The following is a 24361-nucleotide window of genomic DNA, read 5'->3' as shown; positions in this document are numbered from 1 at the left end:
ACCCCATCATCAGTGCCGTAAGATAAGAATGCCTCATTATCAGCGCCATCAGAGGGCCCCCATCATCAGTGCCGTAAGATAAGAATGCCTCATTATCAGCGCCATCAGAGGACCCCCATCATCAGTGCTGTAAGATAAGAATGCCTCATTATCAGTGCCATCAGAGGGCCCCATCATCAGTGCCATAAGATAACAATGCCTCATTATCAGCGCCATCAGAGGACCCCATCATCAGTGCCATAAGATAAGAATGCCTCATTATCAGCGCCATCAGAGGGCCCCCATCATCAGTGCCGTAAGATAAGAATGCCTCATTATCAGTGCAATCAGAGGACCCCATCATCAGTGCCGTAAGATAAGAATGCCTCATTATCAGTGCCATCATAGGGCCCCATCATCAGTGCCATAAGATAACAATGCCTCATTATCAGTGCCATCAGAGGACCCCATCATCAGTGCCATAAGATAACAATGCCTCATTATCAGTGCCATCATAGGGCCCCATCATCAGTGCCGTAAGATAAGAATGCCTCATTATCAGTGCCATCAGAGGACCCCCATCATCAGTGCCGTAAGATAAGAATGCCTCATTATCAGCGCCATCATAGGGCCCCATCATCAGTGCCATAAGATAACAATGCCTCATTATCAGTGCCATCATAGGGCCCCATCATCAGTGCCGTAAGATAAGAATGCCTCATTATCAGCGCCATCAGAGGACCCCCATCATCAGTGCCGTAAGATAAGAATGCGTCATTATCAGCGCCATCAGAGGGCCCCATCATCAGTGCCGTAAGATAAGAATGCCTCATTATCAGCGCCATCAGAGGGCCCCCATCATCAGTGCCGTAAGATAAGAATGCCTCATTATCAGTGCCATCAGAGGACCCCATCATCAGTGCCGTAAGATAAGAATGCCTCATTATCAGCGCCATCAGAGGTCCCCATCATCAGTGCCGTAAGATAAGAATGCCTCATTATCAGTGCCATCATAGGGCCCCATCATCAGTGCCATAAGATAAGAATGCCTCATTATCAGTGCCATCAGAGGACCCCATCATCAGTGCCGTAAGATAAGAATGCCTCATTATCAGTGCCATCAGAGGGCCCCATCATCAGTGCCATAAGATAACAATGCCTCATTATCAGCGCCATCAGAGGACCCCATCATCAGTGCCGTAAGATAAGAATGCCTCATTATCAGTGCCATCAGAGGGCCCCATCATCAGTGCCATAAGATAACAATGCCTCATTATCAGCGCCATCAGAGGACCCCATCATCAGTGCCATAAGATAACAATGCCTCATTATCAGTGCCATCAGAGGGCCCCCATCATCAGTGCTGTAAGATAAGAATGCCTCATTATCAGTGCCATCAGAGGGCCCCATCATCAGTGCTGTAAGATAAGAATGCCTCATTATCAGTGCCATCAGAGGACCCCCATCATCAGTGCCGTAAGATAAGAATGCCTCATTATCAGTGCCATCAGAGGGCCCCATCATCAGTGCCGTAAGATAAGAATGCCTCATTATCAGTGCCATCAGAGGACCCCCATCATCAGTGCCGTAAGATAAGAATGCCTCATTATCAGCGCCATCATAGGGCCCCATCATCAGTGCCATAAGATAACAATGCCTCATTATCAGTGCCATCATAGGGCCCCATCATCAGTGCCGTAAGATAAGAATGCCTCATTATCAGTGCCATCAGAGGGCCCCATCATCAGTGCCGTAAGATAAGAATGCCTCATTATCAGTGCCATCAGAGGGCCCCATCATCAGTGCTGTAAGATAAGAATGCCTCATTATCAGTGCCATCAGAGGGCCCCATCATCAGTGCTGTAAGATAAGAATGCCTCATTATCAGTGCCATCAGAGGGCCCCATCATCAGTGCCATAAGATAACAATGCCTCATTATCAGTGCCATCAGAGGGCCCCATCATCAGTGCCGTAAGATAAGAATGCCTCATTATCAGTGCCATCAGAGGGCCCCATCATCAGTGCTGTAAGATAACAATCCCTCATTATCAGTGCCATCAGAGGGCCCCATCATCAGTGCCATAAGATAAGAATGCCTCATTATCAGTGCCATCAGAGGACCCCATCATCAGTGCCGTAAGATAAGAATGCCTCATTATCAGTGCCATCAGAGGGCCCCATCATCAGTGCCATAAGATAAGAATGCCTCATTATCAGTGCCATCAGAGGGCCCCATCATCAGTGCCATAAGATAACAATGCCTCATTATCAGTGCCATCAGAGGACCCCCATCATCAGTGCTGTAAGATAACAATGCCTCATTATCAGTGCCATCAGAGGGCCCCATCATCAGTGCCGTAAGATAAGAATGCCTCATTATCAGCGCCATCATAGGGCCCCATCATCAGTGCCATAAGATAACAATGCCTCATTATCAGTGCCATCAGAGGGCCCCATCATCAGTGCCGTAAGATAAGAATGCCTCATTATCAGTGCCATCAGAGGGCCCCATCATCAGTGCCATAAGATAAGAATGCCTCATTATCAGCGCCATCAGAGGGCCCGATCATCAGTGCCGTAAGATAAGAATGCCTCATTATCAGTGCCATCAGAGGGCCCCATCATCAGTGCTGTAAGATAAGAATGCTTCATTATCAGTGCCATCAGAGGACCCCATCATCAGTGCCGTAAGATAAGAATGCCTCATTATCAGTGCCATCAGAGGGCCCCATCATCAGTGCCGTAAGATAAGAAGGCCTCATTATCAGTGCCATCAGAGGACCCCCATCATCAGTGCCATAAGATAAGAATGCCTCATTATCAGTGCCATCAGAGGGCCCCATCATCAGTGCCATAAGATAAGAATGCCTCATTATCAGCGCCATCAGAGGGCCCCATCATCAGTGCTGTAAGATAAGAATGCCTCATTATCAGCGCCATCAGAGGGCCCCATCATCAGTGCTGTAAGATAAGAATGCCTCATTATCAGTGCCATCAGAGGGCCCCATCATCAGTGCCGTAAGATAAGAATGCCTCATTATCAGTGCCATCAGAGGGCCCCATCATCAGTGCCGTAAGATAAGAATGCCTCATTATCAGTGCCATCAGAGGGCCCCATCACCTCCTAACAAAATTTTTTACCACTGCCATGAAGTACATGTAATATGTCATGAAAAACCAGTCTTAGAAACATTTGGATATGTTGAAGCGTTCCAGAGTGATTATCACATGAAGGGGTTAAAAGACTGACTAAATCCACGTTAAAAACCTCCGTGTGCTCTTGCCCTACCGGTGTGCAGCCGCTGATGTAGTCTTCTAGGTCACCACTACTAATCCTGGTCACCACAATCCCAGGTAATGCAGTAGGCGTCCAGCAGGTGGCGCTACATACTCATATACCATGCGGTTTTAAATGATATTACACGAGCCGTACATATCCGTTTTTTATTACTGGCGCTCGGCTGTGCCACCATGTTCGGGGCTGTGCCTTTGCACTGTTGAGGTAATGTTCGGTAAAGCCAGCAATGTGCAGCTACGTGCGCCCATATTTCTAGCCCAGCGCCCATATTTCTAGCCCTTTGGCCGGCCCCTCCTCCCCGGCCTGGGCGGTGCAGTGGGAGGTAGCAGAGAGTGTCGGCCGGGGCGTTAGGGACACGCACCCCGGTGTCCTCCTCATCGTGTGCCAGTGACTGTAGTCTGCAGGTATCCTAGGAGGACACCCGTCAGCTGGAGAAGATGGTGACCCGAGTGTACACGGCATCCTCCTCCTGCTCCACCACGGTGAGTGCGGCTCTGGAGTTCCCCCGGCACTTAATGCTGCTTCGTTAGTTTTTCTACGAAGTCTGTGATGTTTGAGTGACCAATGAATTAATATACACCGTGGGATATGTGTGCATCGTCTATGTGGGGGATGGGTCCAGCGTGGCCCCCTCACCATACACCTGATGACATAGATGGGGGCTGACTCCAGCACAGTGCTTGGCTCTGCCACTCTCCTTTCTGCCTAGTACAGCTTTACCGACGTGTTATATACACTGGGGTCATGTATGGAAGTAAGGTCTCCATTTGTTGCCCCCTCTGTGGACCCTCCGGCCCAGGGTGGTATATTGTATGGAAGTCAAGGGGCAGCTGAATTTAGTGGGTCTGATAGTGCCACTCCTCTACCTATACAGCCTGTATATAGCAGGCTAGACCTGTCCCACAGGCTCTCTTCCTGCCGCTTGAGAATGTTTTTGACATTTTTGTTTATGGAGCCATAATTGTCAGGAAAGCACCAGTTTCTCCGTCTGTGGAAAATATCACAATTGTGCCACGTTCAGTATTTGTTCAGTATTTTACCTCAGTATTTGTAAGTAAAAAGTCAGGAGTGGGTGAAAAATACAGAAGTGGTGACATGTTTTCCTCAGACTGTATCACTCCTGGCTTTGGCTTATAAATACTGAGGTAAAAAACTGACACACATACTGAGGTAAAAAACTGACACACATACTGAGGTAAAAAACTGACACACATACTGAGGTAAAAAACTGACACACATAACTGAGGTAAAAAACTAACACAAAGGCTGCCGTCACACTAGCAGTATTTGGTCAGTATTTTAACCAGGAGTGGGTGATAAATACAGAATTGGTGCATGTTTCTATTATACTTTTCCTCTAATTTTTCCACTCCTGGTTTTGGCTTACAAATACTGATGTAAAATACTGAGCACATACTGCTAGTGTGATGGCAGCCAAATACTGAGGTAAAAAACTGGCACAAATACTGAGGTTAAAAAAACTGTGTGCATGTGACCACAGACAGCAGTGATTTTTCTCATATTCAACGGAGCGGTCTGAGTATTTTGATTTTTTTATTTTTTTTATTAGAGCTTGGTCCTTTTTACCATTAGGATTCGGTCAGTCTTACATTAATTAATAGAAGCTGAAGAAACCTCTATCATTTTATCAGTCTATGAATAATGGACAGCTCACAGGTGAGTAGTCTTTTTTTTTTTTTTTCTTCCCCCACAGTCCCATCTGCATTGGCAGAGTCGGATTAAGGGCTCATTTCCACTTGTGAGGAAAACGGACGAGTGCAATCCGATAAAAAATCGGATTGCACTCGGACCAATGTTATTCAATAGGTGTCTTTTCATTTGCGATTTTTTTCTCAGCCGAAATCGGGCTGAGAAAAAAATCGCAGCATGCTGCGTATTGCTGCAATTCTCGGACAAGACTTGCCAACGTAAGTCAATGGGTGCGAGAAAAAAATCGCACAGCACTCGCACCATGCGAGTTCTGTGCGATTTTTACACATCGGTGTCCTTTGAAAAGCCAGCAATTCAGCGCGGTGTACAGTAAAATCACACTGACAGGTTAGATTAGAATAGATATATACACATAGAAAAAAAAAATATATATAGATGGATATATCAGTGAGACATATATATAGCAGCGCTAGATAGCAGAAAAGCCGGTAATTCAATTGCCGGCTTTTGCTATCTCCTTCCCAAACCCGACAGGATATGAGACATGGTTTACATACAGTAAACCATTTCATATCCCTTATTTTATTACATATTCCTGACTACTAATGTAAGAAGTGTCTTTGTGTAAAATTTGGTGGCTCTAGCTATTAAAATAAAGGGATAAATCGCAGAAAAAATTGGCGTGGGCTCCCGTGCAATTTTCTCCGCCAGAGTGGTAAAGCCAGTGACCGAGGGCAGATATTAATAGCCTAGAGAGGGACCTTGGTTATAGGACCCCCCCCCCCGGCTAAAAACATTTGCCCCCAGCCACCCAAGAAAAGGCACATCTGTAAGATGCGCCTATTCTGGCATTTGGCCACTCTCTTCCCACTCCCGTGTAGCGGTGGGATATGGGGTAATAAAGGGTTAATGCCATCTTGCTATTGTAAGGTGACATTAAGCCTGGTTAATAATGGAGAGGTGTCAATAAGACACCTATCCATTATTAATCCAATACTAGTAAATGGTTAATAAAACACACACATTAGGAATAAAGTATTTTAATGAAATGAAGACACATGGCGTTGTAATAGTTTATTATACTCTTAATCCAATTGAAGACCCTTGTCACCTGAAACGAAGTTAAAATAAAAAAACAACAATATCCCATACCTTCCGTCATTCAGTCTTGTCCCACGCTGTAAATCCATCTGAAGGGGTTAAATAATTGTACAGCCAGGAGCTCTGCTAATGCAGCTGTGCTACTGCCTGTAAAATCTGGGGAATGAATGGAAAGCAGGGGAACGTAGTTACCTAGACTTGTGGTGCTGCGCCCCCTGCTGGTATAAACTCGAGCATGGGAATTTTTCTGAATATTTTCTCACGCTCTTCAATTGGATTGAGAGTATAATAAACTATTACAACACCATGTGTCTTCATTTCATTAAAATACTTTATTCCTAATGTGTGTGTGTGTTTTATTAACCATTTACTAGTATTGGATTAATAATGGATAGGTGTCTTATTGACACCTCTCCATTATTAACCAGGCTTAATGTCCCCTTACAATAGCAAGGTGGCATTAACCCTTTATTACCCCATATCCCACCGCTACACGGGAGTGGGAAGAGAGTGGCCAAGTGCCAGAATAGGCACATCTTACAGATGTGCCTTTTCTGGGGTGGCTGGGGGCAGATGTTTTTAGCTGGGGGGGGGGGGCAATAACCATGGACCCTCTCTAGGCTATTAATATCTGCCCTCAGTCACTGGCTTTACCACTCTGGCGGAGAAAATTGCGCAGGAGCCCACGCCAATTTTTTCCATGATTTAAACCCTTTATTTTAATAGCTAGAGCCACCAAATTTTACACAAAGACACTTCTTAGTAGTCAGGAATATGTAATAAAATAAGGGATATGAAATGGTTTACTGTATGTAAACCATGTCTCATATCCTGTCGGGTTTGTGAAAGAGATGGCAAAAGCCGGCAATTGAATTACCGGCATTTCTGCTATCTAGCGCTGCAAAAAAAAAAAAAAATATATATATATATATATATATATATATATATATATATATATATATATAATATCCTATTCTATGTGTATATATCTATTCTACTCTAATCTGTCAGTGTGATTTCACTGTACACAGCACTGATTTGCCGGATTTTCAAAGGACACCGGTGCGTAAAAATCGGACAGCAATACGGATGTTGCGATAAAAAATGGCATGACACTCGCATGATTTACCTCCGTTTTTTCGGTCCATAAATCGGACCGTTATTTTTCTCGCAAGTGGAAATGAGCCCTAATAGCGGACATGTCTCTTTGGTTTTGTGCAGACCACTTGGTCCACCAAAATACACGGTCATGTGAAAAGCCCCATAGATTATCATAGGTCCAAGTTCTATATGTGATAAACACGGATAGAACGTGTACATGAAAGACTGACCACTGAATGAGCCCTTAGGTCTAAAAAATTAGTTACCGTAGCTCTTTTTCTTCTTCTGTTTTGTCATCCACATGGTATTAGTAAAAATAAGATGCTGTATGGATCACCTTATGGGTCTCTTAATTTGTGCACCCATAGACTTCAATAGGCGTCTCATCTGAAATATGGAAGAGAACAGTGCACGTTGCTTTTTTTTTTTTTTTTTTTGGTCCAAGTAAAACAAAAAAAGAAATAGAAAAAATGGTCACCTGTACAGCCCAATTAAATAACTTGGGTCCGGGTGTTGTCTGTGCAATGTCAGTTTTTCCACAGACACCATTTTGACTGAAAATACGGTGGTGTGTACGTAACTTCGGGGCTTATCAATGTGATCATTTTCTATTTATTTTTTTCCTATACAAAATCGATTTTGTGCATTGTTCTATAGACTATGTCCATGTACAGTTTGTTGTGATCAGACCCTGTAACAGTCAAAGGCACAATTCAGACAAGTGATTTTTCCCGCATTGAAAACCTCACAACATGTGCCTACTGTCAAGAGTTAAGGTACCGTCACATTAAGCGACGCTGCAGCGATAGCGACAGCGATGCCGATCGCTGCAGCGTCGCTGTTTGATCGCTGGGGAGCTGTCACACAGACCGCTCTCCAGCGACCAACGATGCCGAGGTCCCCGGGTAACCAGGGTAAGCATCGGGTTGCTAAGCGCAGGGCCGCGCTTAGTAACCCGATGTTTACCCTGGTTACCAGCGTAAAAGTTAAAAAAACAAACAGCACATACTCACCAGCGCGTCCCCCAGCCTCTGCTTCCTGACACTGACTGAGCTCCGGCCCTAACAGCACAGCGGTGACGTCACCGCTCTGCTTTCACTTTCAGTTTAGGGCCGGCGCTCAGTCAGTGTCAGGAAGCAGAGGCTGGGGGACGCGCTGGTGAGTATGTGCTGTTTGTTTTTTTAACTTTTACGCTGGTAACCAGGGTAAACATCGGGTTACTAAGCGCGGCCCTGCGCTTAGTAACCCGATGTTTACCCTGGTTACCAGTGTAAAATATCGCTGGTATCCTTGCTTTTGCTGTCAAACACGGCGATACACGGCGACCTAGCGACCAAATAAAGTGCAGACCTTCTAGCAGCGACCAGCAATTTCACAGCGGGATCCAGATCGCTGCTGCGTGTCAAATACAGCGATATCGCTATCCAGGTCGCTGCAACGTCACGGATCGCTGGCGATATCGCCTAGTGTGACGGTACCTTTAGATAGTTATGCTAAAAAGGACACAAAGCTTGCTCCACATCGACTGCTGTCACAACCACTACTAATGTGACTGGTCCATACCTATACAGTGTTTTGAATGAGTCCTTATCCTATTTGACCCCCTCCCCCCTACGTCTGTGATTACACGCACGGGACGTTATCCGGCTTGTAGTGAATCACCTATGTCAAGCACTCCTTGTTTTCCGCAGTAGTGCTTTATGAGTATATTGTGTTTTCTGTGTACAGAACCTAGGTGCAAATATTTGCTGCAATGTTCTCACATCACTAATCACAACTGCTGGGACAGATTGGAACATGTTGACCAAAATTAGCAATTTACTACATAGAAAAGCATGTCTGCTCTGACTTGAGAAGCCAAGAAAAGTTGCCATACACTATAAGAAATGGCAGAAAGTTAATGACACTCTGTCAGACCTTACAGTAACGTCAGATCAGCAGTTTTATGGGATGTTGTGAGGGGTTGCGTATCCTTATAACGTGCTTTATTTACTAGATATATAGTTTTGACTCCTTTTTGTCACAGATTTTCCATAATAAGCCATAGGTCTCATTCAGACATCAGTTCTTCTCATATACGAGACAAACGGACCGATTTTGTTCAGTGTGTTGTCCAAGTGTCATCAGTTTTTCTCATACATGAAGAAAAAGAAAGTTTCTCCAACTATTCCTCTTTGACAGTCTGTAAAAATCAGTCTGATTTTTTTCACGGACACCTAGACTTGCATTGTTGATTTTGATCTGACCCTTGGATCAAAATCTACCATTTTGCCACTGACTTTTCAGTCAGCGAAAATTCAGATATGTGACTGGCCCCTTAGAATATCACAGATACAGGTTTTTTTTGTTGTTTTTTTTTCTTTGTAAAATATGGACGGCACTTGTATGCAAAAAACTGAGATCTGAATGAGGCTTTATAGCAAACTCCACATTGTATAAGGGCTCTCGCAGATGACCATAGTTTTGGTCCAAGTGTGATATGTCAAAAGATCGGATCACACTTGGACCAATGTTATTCAATGAGGCCATGCACATGACTGATTTTTTTTTTTTTTTCATTTGGCCAAGTAGTCAGGAAAAAAAATTGCAGCATGCACGTGTAACACCCCAGGTAACCGGTTGTTACAGTGATGTCGCCTTCCTTTCGGGGAGGGCGATATCATGCTTGGAGGCAAGGAGGATTCTCTTTACCAGGTAAGCACCTACACATAGCACATTCTGAATCCAGGCCAGAAGGGGGAGCTCAGGACCCAGATTCAGGGGAGCTTCCCTCAGATAGATATATCCTGGTCTGAAGGAGGAGTCAGGGAGTTAGTAGGTGAGAGACAGTGGAGAGTAGGAAGTCTGGAGCAGAGTGCAGACTACGGAGCAGTGCAACCAGGACTGAGCTGCAGCTCCAGGGAAGGACGTGAACCCGAGGGGTTCACAATGTGAACAGCGCCTATCTTAATACGATCTCATCCCTACAGGAAATGGGATGGCTGATTAACTGGGAAAAATCCAGATTATCTCCAACAACCCGTCAAACATTCCTGGGTCTTATCCTAGACTCTGAATGTCAGAGATGCTTCCTTCCAGAATCCAAACAGTCAATAATAAAAAAAGAAAGTACAATCGGTGATTAATAACCCTGTAATCTCCCTTAGAGAAGGTATGTCCCTTTTAGGTTCCTTTACATTATGCATTCCGGCGGTTCCATGGGCTCAATTCCACACTAGGCGGTTACAGTACACAATTTTACGGGAGGAAGGGGAATTACAAGGCCATTTAGGTAGTCGTTTATACCTCCCATTAAATGTAATAGCGTCCCTCTACTGGTGGTTAGAGCCGGATCATCTGGTCGGTGGAGTCCCTTGGGTGATTAAACCTTCAAAAATAATTTTTACTGACGCCAGTCCTACTGGCTGGGGGGCACATCTGGAGGACCAGATAGTTCAAGGCCAATGGTCTATTAGTGAGTCGAACGATTCATCTAATGAAAGGGAACTTAAAGCAGTTTATCATGCCATATGTAAATTCCTTCCGCAGTTACACGGAACTCACACAAGAATACTTTCAGACAACATGACATCTGTTGCATATATAAACCATCAAGGAGGAACGAGATCAGGAGCTCTCATGTCTATAACAGACGATATCCTATCTATGGCCGAGATACATCTTCTGTCTTTGTCAGCACTGCATGTCAGAGAAGTGGACAATTCAAAGGCAGATTTCCTCAGCCATCACACTCTCCATCAAGGAGAGTGGGTACTCAGTCGGCGTATCTTCATGATGATAGCCAAGAAGTGGGGCACTCCCGACATAGACCTTTTTGCAACAAGAAACATCAGACAAGTCAAAAAGTTTGCTTCATTGTTCCAGTCCGACAACCCCGATATCCTAGATGCTCTCCAAGTTCCATGGACATTCCGGCAAGCTTACGCCTTTCCTCCATTAATACTCCTTTCGACTGTAATCAGGAAGATAAGAGAAGACAAAGCAAACCTAATCCTAATAGCGCCATTTTGGCCCAAGAGACCATGGTTTTCCTACCTCAGAGCCATGTCTGTCTCAGATCCATGGGTCCTTCCAGAGACTCAGGACCTTCTCTCTCAGGGTCCCTTCAACCACCCTCATGTGAAGGGCCTACGGTTGACAGCCTGGTGTTTGAAAGGCAACTATTAAACCTAAGAGGTTTTTCAGAGAGATTGATTTATACCCTTATACTCAGTAGAAAGAGGTCTACAACAACCATATATGTAATATATGTGTTGCCAAGCGAAAAGCCAAAAACATCACTGCTCTAGAGGAGATCTGCATGGAGGAATGGGCCAACATACCAACAACAGTGTGTGGCAACCTTGTGAAGACTTACAGAAAACGTTTGACCTCTGTCATTGCCAACAAAGGATATATTACAAAGTATTGAGATGAAATTTTGTTTCTGACCAAATACTTATTTTCCACCATAATATGCAAATAAAATGATAAAAAAACCAGAAAATGTGATTTTCTGGATTTTTATTTCTCAGTTTGTCTCCCATAGTTGAGGTCTACCTATGATGTAAATTACAGACGCCTCTCATCTTTTTAAGTGGTGGAACTTGCACTATTGCTGAATGACTAAATACTTTTTTGCCCCACTGTATAATCGGAGGGGGGCGGGAGAAGGCAGTGGTTCATTGTCCAGAAGCCTCCTCCATTGCGGTTGGATAGTAAGGGCTTCATCGGCCAGGACTGCAGCTCTATCCACGGTGCACGGCGTGCGCTCCCAGACCCATTCCCGTACCTCTGCGGTGCTCTTGGCAAGAAATTGTTCGATAAGGAACGCCTTATCTTCCACAGTAAAGGCGTTTTCTGCTTCCAGCCATCTCTGACATGCCTGGGACATCTTGTGTGCATACATCCGAAACGATCCCCCCGTAGTGCATGGGAGGTCTCAGAACTTGGCCCTATATAAGTCTCAGGTGATAGCATGGTAATCCAGGATAGTCTGCTTTACAATGTTATAATCCCGATTCCGCTGTGAGTCAATGGTTCGGTAAGCCTCCGCCAGGCTATAGTTCAGGAGTCCCACTAACAAACGCATCCAGCCTGAGTGGGGCACCTCCATCACAGCACACTGCTGCTCAAAGTCCTTGAAGAACCCCTCCACATCTCCGGAAGCCTCATCAAATGGCTTAAACTCTGTCCGGGTGATCCGTACAGGCTCCCAGATCGTTGAGTTTACATTCCACATTGTGTTACTCCCTCTTTCAAGCTCCATTGCTTGTCTCTGCTGTGCCTGGCGGGCAGCCTCCTCTTTGTACTCCTGAGAGACGCCTGGGCCCAAAACCGCCATCTCTTCTTTGTACCACACCACCCACTGGCTTTTTGGGGTGGGGGTCCTCCTCTCCAGTGCTCGTCCTTCAGACATATGGGAGGAGGTGGCCGGGCTGGCACTCACCAGTAGGTCAATTAAGGCCTCTTTAGTCAGTCCCTGGTAGTTCAGGCCCAGGTCTCTGGCTCTCTCCTGTAAACTGGATACAATCCAATTTCTGTACTCACTCTGTGGGTGGTTCTCCCTTAGGTTACGCTCTGTTGATCCCTCTGCTTGCCACCAGTTGTCACGGGGTCCTTCTCCGGTACCACACAATCAACAGCCAGCGAAGAGTGAACAATCCCAAGACCTTTTATTTAGGCAAAAATACGAAAGGTCCATATACGATCCACCACACAAAGGATAAAATAGTCCAGAACACGAATGCAGTTCAGTAACAGGATAAAAGTCCAACAATCCAGCAGACAGAAGATAGCATAGTCCATATACTCTTCTTTCTCTCTGAGATCCTGTGAACACATCATCATTCCACACAATACTGATCTGTGTCTCACCTCCCTGATATTTACAAGTCTCCCTCCTCATTCACAGGTCAGGAGGGGGAGGTCTCAGGGGCTCATTGTTTCAACAAGCTAGGTCAACATGTCATTAGCATACAATACAGTCCTGTGGGGGCTGATATCTAATGGCAGCAACAGCCATTCATCAATTAGCAAATAACTCCTTCTACAAGAGAACACCATGAAAATAAGTAAAATAGAAATATACACAAAAATGATACCCACATAGCATATCACACCATCACAGATGCCATGTCGCGTTTGGAGAGCCCATGATGTGCCTATACAGTCGAAACTTTCAACCCGTGACATCGTTTTGGAAACTAGACCCCTTAGGGAATTTATCTAGATGTGTATTGAGCACCTTGAACCCACAGGTACTTCACAGAAGTGTATAACGTAAAGCTGTGAAAATAAAAAAACAATTTCATTTTTGCCAGATAAATCTTTTTATGGCTCCAAATTTTGCATTTTCATAAGGGTAACAGGAGAAATTGCTCCATACAATTAGTTGTGCAATTTCTCTTGAGTGTGCAGATACCCAATATGTGGAGGAAAACAACAGTTTGGTTGCACGGCAGGGTTTGAAAGGGAAGAAACGCCATATTATAGTGCAGATCTTGCTGCACTTGTTTGAGGGTGCCATGTTACATTGGCAGAGACCCTGAGGTGCCAACACAGCAGAACCCCCCCCATAAGTGACCCCATTTTACAAACTAAACCTCTCAATGAATTAATCTAGTGGTGCGGTGATTATATTAACACCACAGGTGTGTCACAGACTTTTATACCGTTGGGCAGAGAAGATAAAAAAAATTTACATTTTTACCACCTAGAATGTGTGTTAGCCCCAAGTTTCACATTTTTATACTGGGAAATGGGTAAAAATAGCACCAAAATATGTCCCACAACTTCTACTGAACGTGGCAATACCCCATATGTGACTATAGCACTACTTAGCCATACGGAGAGACTCGGAAGGGATGGAGCGCTATTTGCCTCCTGGAATGAAGATTTCCTAGAATAGTTTGCAGATTCCATGTAAAGAGCCCCTAAGTGATAGAAAAGCAGAATCCCTCCTAAAGTGACCCCATTTTGGAAATTATAAGGGTATGTGCACACGGTGAGTGGATGATGCTTACATCGAAGTCTACGCAAGATAAATTTCCCCCGTCCAATGTATTGGACGTTGTGATTCCGCATGGTTCAATGAACACATGCGGAATCACCTGTGTTCAAAAGCCGGCAGCGCTTTGGTCGCAGCAGACATGTGCTTCGTCCAAAGCGCTGCCAATTACTGACCGTGTGCACCTCACCCTTTGGGAATTTATCTACAGATGTAGTGACGATTTTGACTCCATGAGTGTTTTCCAGAAACAAGCAGCAGTGGATGTTGCTGATTAAAAATTGCAAACTGCTGTTAGTGACCAGTACATTATGCCCAGCTCATGTTTCTGGAGACACACCTGTAAATAAGGCGGGCTCTCATCACTACAGAAATACCAAACATGTGGGTACTAAATGTAGTTTAGGCTCACTGAGGCTCAGAAGGAAGGGGGGCATTTGGATTTGGGAGCAGAGAATTTACTGAATTTCTTTTGGGAGGGCGAGGAGCCAATTTAGTTTTTCCAGAGCCTTTGTGCTACCAGTAACGTGGAAACCCCATATATTTCCGTTAACAGATGACAGACCTGAGTGAGGACTTGCTTTTTTGTGGATTGAGTTGAAGCTTTTATTGGAAACATTTTATATAACTTTTGGGATCACATTTATCCGGCGCTCTACGCTGAGCACTTGCATCGGGGTTTCCATCTAAATCTCCGAATGATGTGACAGATGAAAATCTGTTTGATCCATTCATAATGAGACAGCAGACTTATTCTGGACTCCCAACATGTAGAAATCCAAAAAAGTCATTAAACCGCACCCTATACCCATATGGCTTCCATAGGCCTTTTAGTAGCGCACGTCAGTGCCAGGGGGTCAACCCAGCTGCATAGTCCAATCCATATCAAAAAAGAAGACAGCGCCACATCGATCAGTGAAAAATAACTTACAGATTTAATCTGCCATCTGCGGCGACGTTTCGGTATAACAACCTTTATCAAGCACAGTCTGACACATGTTCCAACCACCATTATATACTTCAAGCATCACCCCCCATTCCATAATCCACCAATGGGAGTGAAGCACCATGATAGAAAATCCACATAAATACATATAAAAACATTTAGACATACAAAAAATATAATACCAATACACAGACAAGAATACTATATCATCTAACAAAGGTATACTAGCCCTGATCGCTAAAAAGCTAAAGAACCAGCCCTCTACAATGCAATCAAAATTCCCCATATAGCATTATAAACAAACCGCAATCCTCCAATAGATCTACAGCATCCCATGTAACCAGGAAACAAGCCCACCCTCCGAATGATGTCATAACGACCGTGGAAGAGGTTAGGAAGAATCTCACACCATTGGTTTCAGCTACGGACTTTGGTTCAATTAACTCTAAGATCGAAGAGAACCTTTTGAAATATCGGACCGGCTTGGAAGACACTAAGAGGTCCAAGTGGTTCAGAAATCTTGAAGATTACAGCAATGGCAGAGTATATGGCTGGCAATTTAGGAACTCCTTGCCTAACAAAATGAAGTTGGGCGCTGGGCAGTCCAAGAATCACCCTAAGAGGTGGAGAAGACCCCAGAAACAATCAGCCCAACAGAACGCATTTGGCTTTACAGGTGGGGAATCGTATTCCACTGATGATGGTGGTACCACGAGTATTGGTCCTACTGGTTTTTTAGCCAGAGAGGTGGGACCTGCATCCCAAGAAGGCGCAGTGGCCACAGGGGCGGCAGGAGACACAGGAAAAGGGAGCCAAGGCTTGACAACGAGATCCAAGGGGAGAATGAAATGAGTGCTCCGACATCTTTGGTGGTAAATATATCTTCACTTTCTCTCTCAGACATCCAGATTAAGCTTTTGTCCAAGGGGTTATCATTTTGCCCTACCAGTCGGACTGACTGGTTTGCTTTGGATAATGATCTGTTCTCTTTTTTTAGACGGTTAAAACTGACATTGTTTTTTTCGGGTAAAGAGGGTTCTGTGCCCTCGATTCCACGGGAGGGCTTTTCACTCAGCAAATAAGGTCTCTACAACAAGAGTGATTTTGTTCCTCCTAAACATGACCCGGTTGTTGAGACGTTTTCCAAATTCGTTAAGGCTGATATAGCCAAATTGAGGAAAAGTGATTTAAAATTTGGTAAATCCAATTTAACATTTGCTGAGCGGAAAGAGATTAGAACACTGAGGAAGAACAAATCCATCACCATCAAGCCAGCCGACAAGGGCGGGACTTTGGTGGTGATGGACACTTCACAATATGTCCGTGAGATAAGGTCACAACTTTCTGATGGTAATGTTTATGAGAGGCTGCGTGTGAACCCCATTCAGGAATTCAAATCTGAGTTGGAGACAATTATTGATGAAGCCATGGGTATTATTGATGTTAAATTGGCAGAGTTTCTGAAGGTGGAGCATCCGGTAGTCCCTATACTGTATACGTTACCTAAGATCCATAAGGATCTGCGGAGACCTCCTGGCCCGACCGATTGTGTCGGGCAGGGGGTCTCTGGGTAATAAAGTGGCCATTTTTCTTGATCGGCTGCTGAGAGATTATGCTGTGTCTGCTCCCTCATAAGTAAGGGACACAAGTGATTTCATCAAGTCCCTGGAAGGTATACATGTGGTTGATTCCACGTGGTTGGTTTCTTTTGATGTGTCCTCCTTATATACTTCCATCGAGCATGCCAGAGGTTTGTATGCCGTCGGTGTGGCACTCGCCGGCTCCGACATGGCCCCGAGCTGTACGCGCTTCATCCTGGCGCTGCTGGAGTTCATCCTGGGGAGGAATTTTTTTCTCTTCGGTGATGACTACTTCCTGCAGCGCCGCGGGACGGCCATGGGGTCCAATGTGGCCCCCACTTATGCTAATATCTATATGGCCATCCTGGAGGATGAATACGTTTACAGTTCACGGTTTTGGTGCCATGTCAGGGGTTGGCGACGCTACATCGACGACATTTTCCTGGTATGGGATGGTGATGGGAATTAACTCGAATCCTTTCTTTCCCATCTGAACAGTGTCCATCCTGGCCTTGGTTTTACCATGGAGTGTTCTCAGGACAGGATCCAATTCCTAGATACTTGTGTTTACAAGACTGGGGGGTGTTTACACACTGATTTGTACGTTAAAGAGACGGATAGGAACAATCTTCTTTACTTCTCCAGTGAGCATCCGCGTAAGATGGTTGAGTCTTTGCCCTGGAGTCAGCTGTTGAGAGTGAGGAGGATTGTGTCTTGTGAAACCTCTGTTGATGGGAGATTGGAGGAAATGTGCCGTAAATTTTTATCAAGGGGCTACCCTAGGGCTGACCTTGAGAAATATAAGCTACAGGCTTTGGTTACCAGACGTGAGGACCTTTTGGTTCCAAAGGATAAGGTTGAGACTAACAAAAGGATCCCTTTTGTGAGCACATATAATAACATGAGTTTGAGGGTCTCGGGCATTATACGGAAACACTGGTCCCTGCTGAATAAGGGTCACTCCAGTGTTGTTGAATTTCAAACACCTCCACTATTCTCATATAGGAGGAATAAAAACCTGAAGGATGAACTAGTTTTTTCTGACATTGGCAGCTCAAAGAGAGATTTACAAACAACACTGAGTCGACCTAGTCTTGGCAATTTTCCGTGTTTGGGTTGTGCTTGCTGCAGTAACATGCTCAAGGGGGCCTTCTTTTGCCACCCCTATACCGGTAAAAGATATGACATCAGGAGACGGTATACGTGTAGGAGCAGTTTTGTTGTGTATATCCTGACCTGCCCTTGTGGTATCTTCTATGTGGGGGAGACCACAATGGAGGTCAGAGCGAGAATTAGCAAGCACAAAAGCACGATCAGGACTAAATTATTGGACTTACCTGTACCAAGACACTTTCATGATAAGGACATTCGGTCAACCAATTGAGGTATAGGGTGATTGATGATGTACCAGTGATGCGACGTGGTGGTGATCGCATTACCCTTCTGAAAAGGAAAGAATTAAAATGGATTTTTGAGCTAGATACCCTATACCCTAGGGGGATGAATTTGGAGTACCAGCAAAGTTGTTGTCTCTAGTGGTCTTTTTATATTTCTTGCAGTATTCTTCTGGTATATTGATTTTAACCATTTTTTTTATATATTTTTCACAATTATATAAGTTTCCTTTTTTATGTTGTATTTATATGCTGTATTTATATCAATATTGGTTAGACCAGCCCTTTTTTGGTTTATTGTAATGCATATGACTAATTATTCCCCCGTTGTTTAGTAACCAAGATGTGGAATATGGATTAGTGGGTTCCAGTTTGGTTATTTTATGATTCTTCTCTTTTCCAGGGGAGCAGTTGTACTTTTTGGTGTAGCCACGTATGATGTACCTTTTTAGTTCATTATGCTTGGTTTATACTGAAGGGGTTAATTAGCATATATAGAGAGATTCATGTAGCTTTGGGAGGTTGTGTTTTATATGATATGGATGCCCTGAGTCACCGTTATGATATTTGGGTTGGTTATTTCTGGGGTATCTGTGTAGATATGCTATGTCACAGTTTAGATATAATGCCTAGGTGATTCGTGCTGTACAATATGCAGGTGTCTTCCCCAATTTTCTCATGAGTCTCAGTTTTTTAATAGACTTGTATGCAGGATTACCATGTATTTTGGAGGAGCTATAGTGGATCCACAATCGCTAGCGCATGGAAGCCGTGTGGGACACATGTACTGATGTCCTGATATATCTGATCAAGCGAGCGCTGTTTGATGGTGAGTCTGCGCAGTGGCGTTATATATATGGATCCCTCTGGACGCTGTTTTTTCTATGCACGGGGAGATCAAGTTGGACCTGCGCAGTAACCTATTTTACTCCTGTGGCCATGTGACAGACAACCGAGAACCTGATTGGACGACGGTCACTATGGCAATATGCTGGGGGTTGAACTATATCCTGGATACTCTGTGTCATGCGCAGTGGAGATCTATGAACAGGACTTGCGCAGTAATCTCCTCCACCTCCGTGTTCACCTGATTCAGGATCGACTTCAGATTGGACTACGGTCGTTATGACATCATTCGGAGGGTGGGCTTGTTTCCTGGTTACATGGGATGCTGTAGATCTATTGGAGGATTGCGGTTTGTTTATAATGCTATATGGGGAATTTTGATTGCATTGTAGAGGGCTGGTTCTTTAGCTTTTTAGCGATCAGGGCTAGTATACCTTTGTTAGATGATATAGTATTATTGTCTGTGTATTGGTATTATATTTTTTGTATGTCTAAATGTTTTTATATGTATTTATGTGGATTTTCTATCATGGTGCTTCACTCCCATTGGTGGACTATGGAATGGGGGGTGGTGCTTGAAGTATATAATGGTGGTTGGAACATGTGTCAGACTGTGCTTGATAAAGGTTGTTATACCGAAACGTCGCTGCAGATGGCAGATTAAATCTGTAAGTTATTTTTCACTGATCGATGTGGCGCTGTCTTCTTTTTTGATATGGATTATTCTGGACTCCGTCTGGCTTCTGTTCAGCGGTGTCCTTTTCAGAAGTGCACAAAACTGGCCAATTGCACTGTAGAGTATCCGATCAGAATCTGACAGGCGCTCACAAGCCACTTTTCCTGCAGGGCCCAGATGGACCTTGCGGCCGGGGATCTCCATGTAGACCATGAAGACAATGCGATTGCATTGTCCTGATGGAAGCGCACAGGGAACTGATTCCCTGCGTGATGCTCCTCTATGCCGCTGTCACTACTGACAGCGACATCAGAGGGGTTGTATATCCGTGATCGTGCAAGCACCGATTGTGCGCATTTCTGCAGAATGTCAACTGTAACAGAGCTGACACCCGCACCCAATTGCCCGCGCAATTGTGCCACCGTACATATACTGCTGTTTGTGGGAACGCAGCTTACACAGAGCAATAGGTGTATGCCACATGTCGGGAAGGGGTTAATGTCCCTCCCTCTGCTCACCTTTCTAGCCTCTTCGCTACTCGCGACTATGCGTCTGTTCCTCGCCACATCTACTGATCCCCCAGCACTTGCGTTGAAATCTGCGGTTCTCTTCGCTGTGCCAGATTTTCAGATGTCAGTGTGCTCACATCGTGAAGTTTTGACGCCTGTATAGCGCCATGACACTGAGAAGTCCAGCACAGGTTTAGAGACCCAAAGATTCAATCATGATCAGAAGATGATGTGACCTACTAAGGGATCAAAGAGGTGAGTTTAACAATTTTTTTTCTACTTTTTGATGGCTCGTTATGGTTCAGAAAAATAACGGCTAGTGGCCACTATTTTGCTTATTCGGCACGGAAACAAATTGCAAAGGATCTACATTTGGCAAATGTAATTCAGCTTACTTGAATTTATTTACTTATCTCTAATCCTAACTATAAAATTAAATAAAAAGTGAACAAAAAGTTGGTGAATGGTATTTAACCAAAACCAAAAGAACTCAGGAGTGCAATTTTGTTTTTTGTTTTTTCATTCCATCGTCCATAAAATATAATAAAAAGTGAACAAAAAATTGCATATTAACCAAATTTGGACCAATGATTAGATCCTGTCAGGTGGAAAAAAAAAAAGCCCTCACACAAGGTCAGTTGACTGAAAAATGTTAAACTTGTGGCTCTCAGAATATGGTGATACAAAAACAATAATTTTTTTTTAAGCTGTGTAGTTATTGTATAGATTAATAACCATTAATTTGATGTGCTAACTTCTAGAAAACTAATACTTTATGTAGCATATGAACAGCGTAAAAAAAAAAAGCAAAAATAGTTTTTTGGTTTTTTTTCTATTTCTCCCCATACAGAGTTAAGATAGAAAAATAAGTTATGGTATATGTACCCCAACATAGTGCCATAGGCAAAATCATCTAATCCCCAAAAAACAAGCCCTCGTACAACTACGGTATGCTGACAAGAACATAAAAAAATTATGAATCCTGGAATACAACAATGAAAATAGATGTTTAGAGCCAAATTAGGCCTGTTTATTAAGTTATTGTGGTTTAGGCTATGTGTACACGTTGCAGAATTTTCTGCACAAAATCTGCATCTCCTGGCAGAAAACGCAGGTGCAGATTTGATGCGTTTTTCTTGCGGATTTGCTGCGGATTTCATGTGTTTTTTACCCCTGCGGATTTCTATAATGGAATGGTTGCAGAACCGCTGCAGATCCGCACAAATGAAGTGACATGCTCCTTCTTTCAATCCGCTGAGTTTTCTGTGCGGAATTTTCCGCACCATTAGCACAGCATTTTTTTTATTCCTATTTTTTTACATTGTACTGTAAGGCTATGTGCACACGCTGCGGATTTTGCTGCGGATCCGCAGCGTTTCCGCAGCTGCGGGTCCGCAGCAGTTTCCCATGCGTTTTCAGTACAATGTAAACCTATGGGAAACTCAATCTGCAGTGCACATGCTGCGGAAAACAACTGCGCAGAAACTCAGCGGTTTACATTCCACGGCATGTCAATTCTTTGTGCGGAATCCGCAGCGGTTTTACACCTGCTCCATAATAGAAAACCGCAGGTGTAAAACCGCAGTGGAATCCGCACAAAAACCGCGATAAAGCCGCAGGAAAAACGCAGTGTTTTTGCCCTGCGGATTTATCAAATCCGCTGCGGAAAAATCCGCAGAGGATTATTCTACGTGTGCACATACCCTAAATCACTTTGTGGATCTGCAGCATTTCTGCGCGGAAAAAACTCTGCGGATCCGCAGTAAATCTGCAACGTGTGTTACTAATGTTTTTCTGTTTTTTTTTTTTGTTTTTTTTTAAATCCTGTCCTGTTGTCAATCCTGTATGTGTTTGATTCATGACAGAGTGAAAAAGGCAATGAAGTCAGATTGTAAGTACCATAAATGCCGGATGCATTTGTTTTGTAATGTATTTTATCAGGTTTTAACCTGTATTCAACAAGTGTGTACATGAGATCTGGGAATAATAGTGCTTTCTGTGTAATGTTTTGCAAATGACAGTGTTGTAATGTATTTGTTTTGAGTAGCTGTGCCCTGTGTAGGAGTTTATGATGAATTGCTTATCATTCATGACCAAGTCTTAAGGAAGTAACCAGAGACGGCTGAGTTTACATTTGTTCAGGACCTTGCTGAATTTTGCTTAGGCTGGGTTCACAGTGCGTTCAGTGACTCCGTTAAACGGACTACGTTAAACATAACGCGGTGTAACGTAGTCCGTTAACGCCGCCATTGAATGCAATGTCGGACGAATCGCTAGCGCACTCCCACAATGGGCGTGCGCTAGGGATGTGCCGTCATTGAGTGACGGACCCGAGACGCGGGCTGCAGCGTTTCCGGGTCCGTCACTGCTAGCGCAGATGGAGCTAGCAGATGCTCTATCTGCGCTAGCGCAATGGAACGTCGGCACTTGCCTTAACAGCAGCCCGTTAGTGTATGTGCTGAACGGGCTGCTATTAACGCAATGTGAACCTAGCCTTACCATTCAGCATTTTTTTTAATAGTTTTGTATTAGTTGTGTTTTCATTACTAAGGGTACCGTCACACAGTCACACTTTGATCGCTACGACCGTACGATCCGTGACGTTCCAGCGATATCCATACGATATCGCTGTGTCTGACACGCAGCAGCGATCAGGGATCCTGCTGAGAATCGTACGTCGTAGCAGATCGTATGGAACTTTCTTTCGTCGCTGGATCTCCCGCTGACATCGCTGGATCGTTGTGTGTGACAGCGATCCAGCGATGTGTTCGCTTGTAACCAGGGTAAACATCGGGTAACTAAGCGCAGGGCCGCGCTTAGTAACCCGATGTTTACCCTGGTTACCAGCGTAAAAGTAAAAAAAAACAAACAGTACATACTCACATTCCGGTGTCTGTCCTCCGGCGTCTCAGCTTCTCTGCACTGTGAGCGCCTGCCAGCCGGAAAGCGAGCACAGCGGTGACGTCTGACGTCACCGCTGTGCTTTCCGGCTCTGCTGCGTACACAGTGGAGAGAAGCAGAACGCCGGGGACAGACATCGGAATGTGAGTATGTACTGTTTGTTTTTTTTACGTTTACGCTGGTAACCAGGGTAAACATCGGGTTACTAAGCGCGGCCCTGCGCTTAGTAACCCGATGTTTACCCTGGTTACCCGGGGACTTCGGCATCGCTCCAGCGCCGTGATTGCACCGTGTGACCGCAGTCTACGACGCTGGAGCGATAATCATACGATCGCTGCGACGTCACGGATCGTGCCGTCGTAGCGATCAAAATGGTACTGTGTGACTGTACCCTAATGTATCCCATGTCACATTGTCACTGATCACTGTCAGCTGTTGCCATTGTTTTAACCCCTTAACTCCCAAGGGTGGTTTGCATGTTAATGACTGGGCCAATTTTTACAACTCTGACCACAGTCCCTTTATGAGGTTACAACTCTGGAACTCTTGCATGGATCTTGGTGATTCTGACATTGTTTTCTCGTGACATATTGTACTTCATGTTAGTGGTAAAATTTCCTCTACATTACTTGGGTTTATTTGTGAAAAACGGAAATTTGGCGAAAATGTCGCAATTTTCCAACTTTGAATTTTCATGCCCTTAAATCACAGAGATATGTCACACAAAATACTTAATAAGTAACATTTCCCCCATGTCTACTTTACATCAGCACAATTATAGAACCAAAATTTTTTTTTGTTAGGAAGTTATAAGGGTTAAAATTGACTAGCAATTTCTCATTTTTACAAAACCATTATTTTTTTTTATTTTTATTTTTTTTAAGGACCACATCACATTTTAAGTCACTTTGAGGGGTCTTTATGATAGAAAATACCCCAAAGTGACACCATTCTAAAACCTGAACCCCCTCATTTAACGTTTTTTCACAAAAAATTTACTTCAGATCCAATTTGTTTTATTTTGCCAAGGGTAACAGGAGAAATTGGACCCCAAAAGTTGTTGTACAATTTGTCCTGAGTACGCAGATACCCCATATGTGGGGGTAAACCACTGTTTCGGTGAATGGCAGACCTTGGAAGGGAAGGAGCGCCGTTTGGAATTCAGACTTAGATGGATTGCCTGCAGGCGTTACGTTGCGTTTGCAGAGCCCCTGATGTGCCTAAATAGTAGAACCCCCCCACAAGTGACCCCATATTGGAAACTAGACACCCCAAGGAACTTATCTAGATGTGCTGTGAGAATTTTGAACAACAAAGCTTTTCACTAAAGTTTATAACGCAGAGCCATGGAAATAAAAAAAATCATTTTG

The 24361-nt window shown here is 44.2% G+C and overlaps 1 protein-coding gene across 3 annotated transcripts in view; it reads left to right on the top strand.

Annotated features, from left to right (window-relative positions):
* Positions 1 to 3379: 3379 nt before the first annotated feature.
* SH3BGRL2 (SH3 domain binding glutamate rich protein like 2) overlaps positions 3380 to 24361 on the top strand; it is a 52001-nt gene continuing 31019 nt past the window's right edge. The window contains exons 1-2 of one of the 3 annotated variants that reach the window (XM_077289836.1): positions 3502 to 3760; positions 4849 to 4955. In XM_077289836.1, coding sequence (XP_077145951.1) covers positions 4941 to 4955 — 15 coding nt within the window. In that variant the 5' untranslated portion in view covers positions 3502 to 3760; positions 4849 to 4940. The other 2 variants (XM_077289834.1, XM_077289835.1) reach the window with 2 other exon arrangements.

Source organism: Ranitomeya variabilis, chromosome 2 (genome assembly GCF_051348905.1).
Source record: "Ranitomeya variabilis isolate aRanVar5 chromosome 2, aRanVar5.hap1, whole genome shotgun sequence".
Taxonomy (NCBI): Eukaryota; Metazoa; Chordata; class Amphibia; order Anura; family Dendrobatidae; genus Ranitomeya; species Ranitomeya variabilis.
This window is presented reverse-complemented; position numbering and strand designations above follow the sequence as displayed.